Source organism: Plectrocnemia conspersa, unplaced genomic scaffold, assembly GCF_051122295.1.
Source record: "Plectrocnemia conspersa isolate PC_06_02 unplaced genomic scaffold, ASM5112229v1 ptg000001l, whole genome shotgun sequence".
Lineage (NCBI taxonomy): Eukaryota > Metazoa > Arthropoda > Insecta > Trichoptera > Polycentropodidae > Plectrocnemia > Plectrocnemia conspersa.
In genome coordinates, this window is record NW_028277165.1 from 3,850,267 (window position 1) to 3,860,302 (window position 10,036).

Here is a 10,036-nt window from a genome sequence, read left to right on the forward strand (position 1 = left end):
TATATCAGTCTTAAACTATACATACACTTTTAATATATCACAATAACTTTACTAACATATTAATAAGATAAAAATCTGTATCAAAAAGATTAAGGCACATTTTTTAATAGATTTTGCCAAAAAAATATTGCATCGTAATTATGGAAGACACAATGAGAATAATAAATAATTTAATATGTATAATAATATAATAAAAATAATAATCATATTGGCAAGTCATTGTTATATTATTATTATTACTATAACACTAAAACTAATATTCATAAGATATACGATATTTGACACATTGTGAGGTATGAGATGTCAATAAAAAATCCGCTATAATAATACTGAATCAACTAAATACTTTTGCGATAAAACGACATGAACCATTCGTTTTAACTGTCATGACAGCTCCTGATAAAGTCCTTGCTCGTCCTGTCCATCGCTCACTCCCCTCATGTTCAGCTGTCTGATGACCCGCTCTAAAAAGTGAGCCGTCTCCTGCTGATTAATGAATTGCGATCTTTCAGTCCTGTGCTCGATCCCGCCCCAAGTGACCACATCTTCTCTTCCCGTCGTAACCGATCTTCCTACCGTAAATACCAATCTACGTTCCCAAGCGACCGATAGTAAGTTCAGTACCTGATATAAATTAAAAATATATTTAATTATAATGAAACGATAATTGATTTTATATCGAATGATAAATAAACATGGGGTAATTACTCTTCGTCCTTGTTGCGTGTCCGGTAAATAGCAATGTCGAGGAAATCCGACAGCATAATACGGCCTACCAGGATTCGGATGTTCTGGACTTTGAGCTCCCGATACAACACTACATGCAAAATAAATAACACACTCAACAAATGTTCTACGACATCACGTAAGCTTATTTTCAATATATTATTTTATTCAATTTCGGGGGTGCTGCAGTTCTATAGCTCTTTGGGCGATGCTTTTTTTATATATTATAATCTGTAGGCTGCGAAAGCGAAGCAAATAAGAGTGCAATAAAATACAATAAAAAATAATTAACACCACTCCATTATCAGTAACCGACAGGTGGCAATACAAAGATATAGTAGTAGCTTACAATAAGCACCGCACCAAAGTAAAGCAGCTTTTCATTCGAGTGACAAATGAAAATTAAGTATGGAGATGCACGTCTGAATCCACTCTAGAAAGTGTACAAATTTTTAATTATTCTTTCAAATTAAGATTATTGTGACCTAACAGATTACCCCACTGCCTCATGATAGTCAAAACATAATATTGTAACCCAGCATCAAGAGATTTCGTCACTGTTTTGGTGAAAGACAAGGCTTAGCGAATGTGAACCGGGCGGGACAAAAGCCATGATGTTGATCCATTTTAATTTCAAAAGTAAGAACAAGAACAAGCAAAAACTACAGTGCATATTTATTACAAATAACGATGTACATCAATTCACAATCAACCAACACGAAAAATTAAAAAACTCACTTGTAAGTTATTTGTATCGTGTGCGTCGACTGGGACTGTCCCGGAAGCGGATGAGTCTGAAGACACCAAATCATCGTCCCAGGCGGCTGGTTGCCCCTCATCTCTCCATAAACTTTCGAACACACTGGGCATTGTATGTAAAGAGCGCCCTAAAAAAATAACATATTCAAAAACCTCATTAGATTATTAATATGTAAATGTCGTTCAAACCTTATTTGTCCGCTGTTGCTTGGTCAGCATTTTATTGAGGCACTCCAAGTGCATCATGTGAGAGCAGAGAGATAAAGCGACGACCACTCGCGGAGGATGACTCGTGTGAATGTGCGCTTGCGATCCTGGTTGAGGTGGAGCGAGCGGCGCAAGACATGGAGGACATACGGCGCCCCATTGAACAGCTTCGACCACTCTGACGAATCCACTAATTACACTCGATGCGGCATCGACACCTGAAGATTATGAAAAATAGGATAAATGACAAGATAATCAGCACAAACCTTCAGATCGCCTGTTTTATTATGCTGCTGAGGATTTGGATTCATCAAAACTATAATTAAAAGCGATTTTTATGAAGCCATTGAACACACCCAGCGAGCGAATATGTTTTCCTTGAATCTTAGGTTAACTGCTTCCCGGGCGCTCGCACACATATGCGCTCAATAAAAGTACCATTTTGGGCAAGCGCACACATATTTTATTATGTGCTTTTTTAACACGGATCCTCCTTGAATTTGGCCAGAAAAATGCATGGCATTTAATGAAATACTATGAATCTTAATGAAATTGAAATGTTAAAAAATGACCACTAACTGACCAACTTTTGTCCCCTCTTGAAAAAGCTAAAACTACGTTCCCGGACTAGATGCAAAAATTTTTTAGTGTTGTTGAAATCTATGAATATAATGAATTTAAAAATATATTGTCCATTACTAGTATTATTCTTACCAATGATGCTACCATTCGACGGTGTCTTTGGTCTGCTCATTTGACCCGGCAATATGTCGTTCTCGAATACATCATCACTGCCAACGCTACAGTCCAATAGATCGCTCACAGATTGCTATTGACAATATGTCAGCATTAAAGATATATCTAAGTTAATTTTACTTTTGAAAACAAATCAAATAACAAACCTGATTGAGACTGTCTTTACTTTCATGGCTGAGATACGTAGAAATAGTATCGACGCTCGGTCTTCTACCTGATCTTGTACTAGAAGAATCGACGTCCAAAAGACTGTCTTTTTTATTTGAGGAAGACGGCGGAATAAGACCATTCTGGATACCGCTTCCAGAACTAATAGGCGTTGCAATAGTTGTCGATTTATTGCTAAATATATTGAGATTATGTAAAATTTGACGTGCGAGATTCGACTTGGTTTTATCTCTTGGCGTGTTCGAGTGTCCATTCTGATTTTTAACTTCCTTAGCCGGAAGCTTCGCCGGTGCTCTGTTTGCGATCGAATTGTTAGATTTCACCGTTGTCGTCGATATGATCGATTTAGTCGATTTTGTACTGGATCCCGTATGCTGATGGGGAATAGACATCATTCTCCGGCCTTGGATTAAAGACGGATCTCCTTGTACTTTGGTTAATGGATATGGATCTTGATTGATTCTTCGAATGTTTTTTAAAGCGCCCCCAGGTCCCGCAGCAGTAAGAGTATTGAAATCGACGCGCCAAGGACAAGCTAAGAGTGGATCGCGTGATAAATCTACGATGCGATCTCCGTTGCTCCAAGCTTCTTCGATTTGGCATTGAACGTCCATGGGTAAAGTGTCCCATCTGATTTCCGCTGAAGGCGATTTGTAGTTTCGGGCCCATTCCCATCTGGCTCTGCGTCCGCCCGGACTGTTGACGGAATAGCACATCCGTCGTATTCCACATTCTATGGAGGATCCTTCTGAAATTTTTGTTACTTTAGCTTCAGATGAAAAGACAAATAAATACATACAAAATTCAATTACCATTTCTATCGATGCATTGTGTTTGCGTGCGAAGATTGACGTAACATCCTTGCAGAGATGGATCGGCATCGCTTAAAATAACTCTTGTGAGTTGCTTAGCGTACGCCCTCTCGAGATGTTGAGTTACAGCCGGTCCGTATGGCATCCATTTTGAGTTAGTGTCGTCGAACCATTCCCAAACGACGACGCAATTAAAAGCTGACATTGCACAAGTAGTGGACCATCTACAAATAACAAATAAGAAACAACATATTATTGCGAAACTAAAACGTAAAAAAATATCCAGCTTTCTTTCAAGGGATTGTTTTAAAAATGTATCACACTAAATTTAAAAAACTACTTTCTGTTTGTTTTAATTATATTTGTTTAGTGAATAAATTAATTGAATAACAAAAATAAATCCACAAAAAAAGCACGTCAAGTTCGATCAAACATATTTTCTTCGATTTTAACGGTATAGCCCACTACGAATTGTTACCGCCAGATTTTACGTTTACTAAGGAGCATAACTTTATAATTATGAGACAAGCTCTTGTATTTTGGACAAAAACGACTTCAACAGATATGGCTCACTGCGACTTTCTGTTCCAACAGATAAAATAGACAATGATCTGTTAACCATAATCACCGAGTGAGCTGATGGGTTTAAGAGATTGAAAGAAAAAATTGCGAATCCACAAGTCGATCAAACTACGTTGAAAGAAAAGTTTTCGTGCGACGCGAAAAACAGTAGCTAGCGACGAGAGGTCAATCAGAGCAGTCTGTTGGACGAATCAATTGACGCGAGACGAATATCACAAGAAGTACGATTGCGAACATGCACAATTAATGAGTGGAGCGTTTATAAAAAAGAGACGCAGACATTGGTCAAAACGGCGTCGAAATCGGCCAAAAACAGCGGAAAACAAAATAGAAACTATTCACGGAACGCACCGGATGTTTTGAGAGGCGAAAGCGCAACAAGCGGCCGCCGAATCGCGGCATACGGCCTCTCACGACTCTCCTCCGTAGTCCGCCGCCATCGCACTAACAAGTCAAATGTTGTCATATGACAAAAATCGACTTTCAATTTTTAAATTATTGTTCGTTAACCTTTCATTTCTATCATCTACCTATAACTAGTACACAATACTTCAAATCATTTAAATATCTATATAAATATAATAAATACTCGATTGGAATTTTAAGTATTCCTTTATGCAATTATTACACATTGAATAATATAATTATAACAAGCACTCATCAGCGCAGCAGATATAATTTGTCGAAAATCGAGGATAAATTCATCAATTCAAAAAAACATTTTTGCAAACGGACTCACACATGTTTTGCATTTCATTCCCGCTCTTTAAGCAGCAAGAAACAGAGGACTCGGTCGTGTTGTGTACTTCGATGTTGCGGGTGAGGTTTGTGTACATGGGCCTCAAAGTGAATTATCATTTCTCGTCTATAAATAAATAATAATTATTAGATATGTTTGACTTTTTATTTTTCTGTGAGTTTAAAGTTTTGTCTAAATCTTTAAAATTTCTTATAATTTAAAAGAAAAAAATATTATAAAGAAATATAAATATAATAGTGATGTCGAATTTGAAATGAACGATGACCTTACGGACACAAGATTATGTTAAATATTTTGTGGGGGCCTATTTATATTTATATATATATATATATTTATTTAGATTTCTGTATGTCCAAAACTTGGCGGAACTCTCGTGGTTGTGGGCCCGCGCCCCATTCATTGTATATTCTTACATGTAACTTGTATAATTTCAATAAAAACATGAGTGTCATATTGACACTTATCACCTCCCGTCGCCAAAATTTAAATGATACGGACTCAAAACCAGCTAATGATAACGAAAACGAAAGAAAAATGAACGATAACATTTATGACAAATAAGATTTGATTAAATATTTGTATAATACGGACTCGGAACCGGCTAATAGCTAAGCACACATGCACATATATGTCCGACGGACACCAGGATAGATCTGTCCGAGATTCACCTCACATGCGATCTATCTGAACTCGGACATAAGTCTTATCGGACATCAGATTTACGTGTATTTAGATGATTCTGAATTTCAACTAAACAAGCATATTATGAAGCTCTATCCCTACAGTACTAGAAGAATAACTAATGGCGATTGGCGTCAAAACAATAGTCAATTACACAGTTTACAAATATTTTTAACACATGAATGATGTTTCACAGTCTTTGATAACAAAAATGTCAAAAATATTGCGTGACCGATGGGTCATAAAGTAATAAAACCTTGTCAGCAAAATCTTATTTTAGACGTTTACCGATGGCGGCAAGTTTGGCGCAAATTAATACAGGCGAGCGGAAATGGCCCGGGTATTAAAATCACTAAAGGGACAAATTATAACAAAAAATACTGGAAACCATCGGGTGTCGATGTTTTGTCGTTTAATTGTTCTTTGTATTTTTGTATTATAATGACAATTAGACACAGATTGAGCCGCTGCAGTAGTTTTTATTGCGATATAATGAAGTTACACGTTAGTAAATACACGGGGCGCGAGCGCGCGACGTCGCACGTTCGAATGCCCCGAAGATTGCCAGTAGTTAAAACCGCCACGCTAGTGCTACCAGAGTGCCGCCGAGTTTTGGTCATAATGAAAGATAAAGAAATACATATATATAAATAAAAATATGCTCCAACAATCTTTTCCACAAATTTTGGCTATGTATAAAATAATAATCCATTTGCATTTTTCTTGTCAATATATTTGTTTTTATCCTTTATAATATATTTTATTTTAATATTTTTACAATTTATAATTTATTTTGTACATTTATGCAAACATAAATAAATAATTAATTAATGTATGTATGTATATTCTCAAATATAAAACATAATTCATTTTGTGAGTTTCATTATTTGTGTCTGATTATTTTACCATAAAAGTTATATTTATAAGTAATATATTTCTATTTTTTTTTTGCATAATTTTTAACTTAAGCATAATAAAAATATCATAATATTTCGAGGACAGGAAAAACCAGTTTTTGATTTATAAAAAAGTGAAAACTGTTTCCTTTTTTAGGAGTTACAGAGACACGTGTTTTTAATATCTATTTATTTCAATTTTCGCATTTATTTTTATTTATTCTTAAATATGTTACTCACGAAACTAATTTTATGAACCCAGCACTAAACATAGAACATATTTTTACCTATCAAAACGTTCTGAAGTCATCTAAGGAGCTGAATCAAAAATAAACCCTACAATGTTATCTTTAGAAGTGTCCACTATTGTTGGGCAACATGTAGTAGCGTTTGCAGAGTCCAAAATATTACAAGGTGCTGAAACAATATTCTGTTTGTTTGATGGTAAAACCGTTTTGAATAACCCTTCAAAAACAGCGTTCTATTTTGTAAATGGTTTCATTAACCAGTATCACAATCGACTTGTTTTTATCATTCCTTTAACTTGATTTTTCGATTCAGCTCCACAAGTTGGTACATATACCCTTCGTAAACGATCGGCACATGGTAAATGACCAGACCAATTAATATATTTAATTAGGTACTGACACACTGATGACTCCAATTTTTCTAGTGGAATTTTGGCTTTGAGTCACATTTATAGTTTCTTTAATGAATTAGGACTTATCGTTAACTATCATCGTCTTTGCTTTTATAATGTCCGGAATTGTAGGCCGGCACTGTTGGAAGCCATGGAAATAACTTTCTGATGATATACCGATTTTAAACAATTTTCAATGTTGTTCTTCTCCACTTGCCTACGATTGCAATGCCTACATATCCGTGAGCTTTATTATAGAAAACATAATATAACAATATAGCCAGTGGCTATAGATAACACCATAGAGAATAAACATAGACAAAACTATTGTCATATTAATATTTTACTGCATTTATTTGTGATTTTACATCTATTCGTATTTATTAGCATCTATTTAGCATTTATCGGAAACTGATAAAAACACATTACTACTGATATACTTGCAAGTAATTCTATATTTGAATGCTTTTATCACATCATTCACAAAATATCATAATGAGTTTTCATATGTCCTAAAAGGCTGGTTTTATATTTGAAAGCTTTTTCACATTTTTCACATTGAAAGTCACAAACATGAGTTTGCAAATGTTTTAAAAAATATTTTTTCAAAAAGTATGCTTTTCCACATTTTCCACATTCATAGTTACCAACACCGTTGTGAGCTTGGATATGTCTTAAAAGCGTATTTTTACCATTAAATATTTTTCCACATATTTCACATGCAAAGTCACGAACACCACTATGAGTTCGCATATGTTTTAAAACTGTTTTTATAGTTTTTAATGTTTTTCCACAAATTTCACATTTAAAGTCTCTAAAGCTATGAGTTTTCATATGTGATGTAATACTGGGTCTATTTGAATACACTTTACCACATTTTTCACATTTATAGTTTCCAATACTGCTATGAGCTTGGATATGTTTTACAAGATTTATTTTACCATTAAATGCTTTTCCACATATTTCACATTCAAAGCAACGAACAGCGCTATGAGCTTTTACATGTCTTAAAAGTGTTTTTTTTCTTTTTAATGTTCTCCCACATATGTAACATTGCAAGGGACAAACATCGTTATGAGTTTTCATATGATTTGGAAGATTATATTTATATTTGAATGCTTTTCCACATATATCACATACAAAACGAGCATCTCTATAATTTGTATAAGACATACGTTGTGTAAGACAATTCTCACCATGCATTAAATGTCGATCTCTAGTGCATTTTTCTTTTTCTTGTTTCTAAAATTCAAATTTTAGTCGTTTGATAAGTTATAAAAATATATAGAAATCAAAATCAATTAGACTATTACTTTGGAGATGCTGCAAATTTCTTTAGATAAAACGTCCACACGGATAGTATTTGCCTTAATTATATCTTTAACATCGTGCATTTCTGAATCAAACAATGGGGAATAATTATTGGAATATCTAAAAACGCAACAGCATCCATACACTTATATAAGTATCTCTTACCTATTTCAAACATATCGTCTACATGATTTATGAATGTATCTTCATTTTTTACATTTACGAACTTGAAAAGAAAACACTATTTAAGATCACATGTGTTAACAAGCGTTATATATTACGTTTCATTACCTCTTTTTCACATAGATTTGTATCAATAGAAACAAATGTTTTACTGTCGTTTTCTATATCAGCTTCTGCAAAGATAAAGTTTAATAAGTCAACATCTAATCGACGAATAAAGTGAAATGTGCATCGTTGATTAAACTACAATAGTTTTCGTTGCTAGCTGTTTTTATAACATAAAGAATTTCATAGACAAGTGATTAGTTAGACTAAAGCGTACATTGCAATTTTTAATTCCGAGCAAGAAAAGAGTGAAATACATAGTTTATACCTGTTTTAATAAACGCCATTGTAACTTGTCAAGTTGACAGTAGACGTCAAAATAACACAAACCAAATTTGGCCCAGATACGATAAATTGTCAAGCATGACAGAATAATAGGGGGTCGCAAAAATTGTGACCAGACGTTCCGGATTGTGCGGGACTATTGCATTTTGTCAAATTTTCAAGATTACTTGTTTTAGTTATTTAGCATCGCTAAATGATCAAAAATTTCAGAGATGACATTTTTTTCATGCTACATTCATTACAACCTAGCAAATCTGATTACTTTAAATTTAACAATTTGCTTGAAACCAATATTTTATAAAAAAATATTATTTGCTCTTAATAACCAACATTAATAAATTATATTTTTGCGGATGGATAGTGACGGCAATATATAATATATTGCATGAATCTACATCTAGCTGTAGGAAATACTTATTTATTAACAGTAATATTTGCACTTGGTTTATACCAATTTTAACTATTTTCAATAAATCTATCACATACTGTAAATATCAAAGCAAATATATATATGTTTGTAACCGATGACAAAACGAATAAATCGTAAAATATCTGAAAACTTATTTCTACTTATTTGTTTGTAAGCCTTTTAGTAATTTTTACCTGATAGCTTAATCTGCAGAAACTACAATTCACTAGTGAATAATATATTTTTGCGAGTAATTTATATATTTATTAAGTAATTCTCCTTTATATAATATTTTATCAAGTAATTCACCTTCATTGTCATAAAATGTATTGTTATTATTGTTGAGAGATTATAAAATAGATTGCATATAATATAGGGGCGATTTTTGCCTTCTTAGCGAAAATGGTAATAAATTGTAGTTTGGCGACAAATGGTGATGGGTGGCAATTAAAAAAAGATTAAGCCGCTGCAGTAGTATTTTATTGAAGATTTATTAGGTTTACAAGTTTTTGAAATAGTAATTTACGGTGCTGCAAGTCCGCCAAGATAATGTGCTGCCGTCAAGTTAGTATGGCCAGAGTGCCGGCAAGTTTTGCCTTTAATAAAACCTATATATTTATTTATATTTAATGTTAACCCTACGCATATTGCTCGTCAAATTTTAAATCTATTTGATCCATAAGGTTTTTATTAGTTTTACGAACAAAAATATTGGCAAGAAAGGCAAAATAATCGTTTTTTGTTGTTTTGCAATTC

General features: G+C 33.7%; 2 protein-coding genes across 3 annotated transcripts; both read right to left on the reverse strand.

Moving 5' to 3' along the window:
• Positions 1–208: 208 nt before the first annotated feature.
• On the reverse strand, positions 209–4,472 carry dx (deltex E3 ubiquitin ligase). The gene is made up of 8 exons (XM_088185067.1): positions 4,362–4,472; positions 3,429–3,652; positions 2,595–3,364; positions 2,407–2,521; positions 1,675–1,910; positions 1,465–1,613; positions 709–817; positions 209–624 (listed from the first exon to the last, which is right to left on the reverse strand). Exons 2-8 carry the CDS (start codon positions 3,631–3,633, stop codon positions 385–387), a joined length of 1,824 nt encoding a protein of 607 aa, XP_088041193.1. The 5' UTR covers positions 3,634–3,652; positions 4,362–4,472; the 3' UTR covers positions 209–384.
• A 2,081-nt stretch (positions 4,473–6,553) lies between these two features.
• LOC148238475 (uncharacterized) lies at positions 6,554–8,937 on the reverse strand. Of its 2 annotated transcripts, none has more exons than XM_088201710.1 (5): positions 8,855–8,937; positions 8,590–8,654; positions 8,464–8,524; positions 8,301–8,383; positions 6,554–8,229 (listed from the first exon to the last, which is right to left on the reverse strand). In XM_088201710.1, exons 1-5 carry the CDS (start codon positions 8,871–8,873, stop codon positions 7,468–7,470), a joined length of 990 nt encoding a protein of 329 aa, XP_088057836.1. In that variant the 5' UTR covers positions 8,874–8,937; the 3' UTR covers positions 6,554–7,467. The 2 variants fall into 2 exon arrangements, with proteins under 2 accessions (XP_088057836.1, XP_088057741.1); XM_088201615.1 differs by having other exon boundaries at positions 8,464–8,539; positions 8,855–8,932.
• Between the last annotated feature and the right edge of the window lie 1,099 nt (positions 8,938–10,036).

Coding starts and splice junctions, on each gene's coding strand:
- dx (XM_088185067.1), bottom strand. CDS start 3,633: ATGTCAGCTTTTAATTGCGTCGTCGTTTGGGAATGGTTCGACGACACT. Junction 1,911..2,406: donor GTCGAATGGTAGCATCATTG/GTAAGAATAATA, acceptor CATAATCTTCAG/GTGTCGATGCCGCATCGAGT. Junction 818..1,464: donor ACGATACAAATAACTTACAA/GTGAGTTTTTTA, acceptor TTTTGCATGTAG/TGTTGTATCGGGAGCTCAAA.
- LOC148238475 (XM_088201615.1), bottom strand. Junction 8,540..8,589: donor CAAATCTATGTGAAAAAGAG/GTAATGAAACGT, acceptor GATCTTAAATAG/TGTTTTCTTTTCAAGTTCGT. Junction 8,384..8,463: donor AGACGATATGTTTGAAATAG/GTAAGAGATACT, acceptor TGTTTGATTCAG/AAATGCACGATGTTAAAGAT.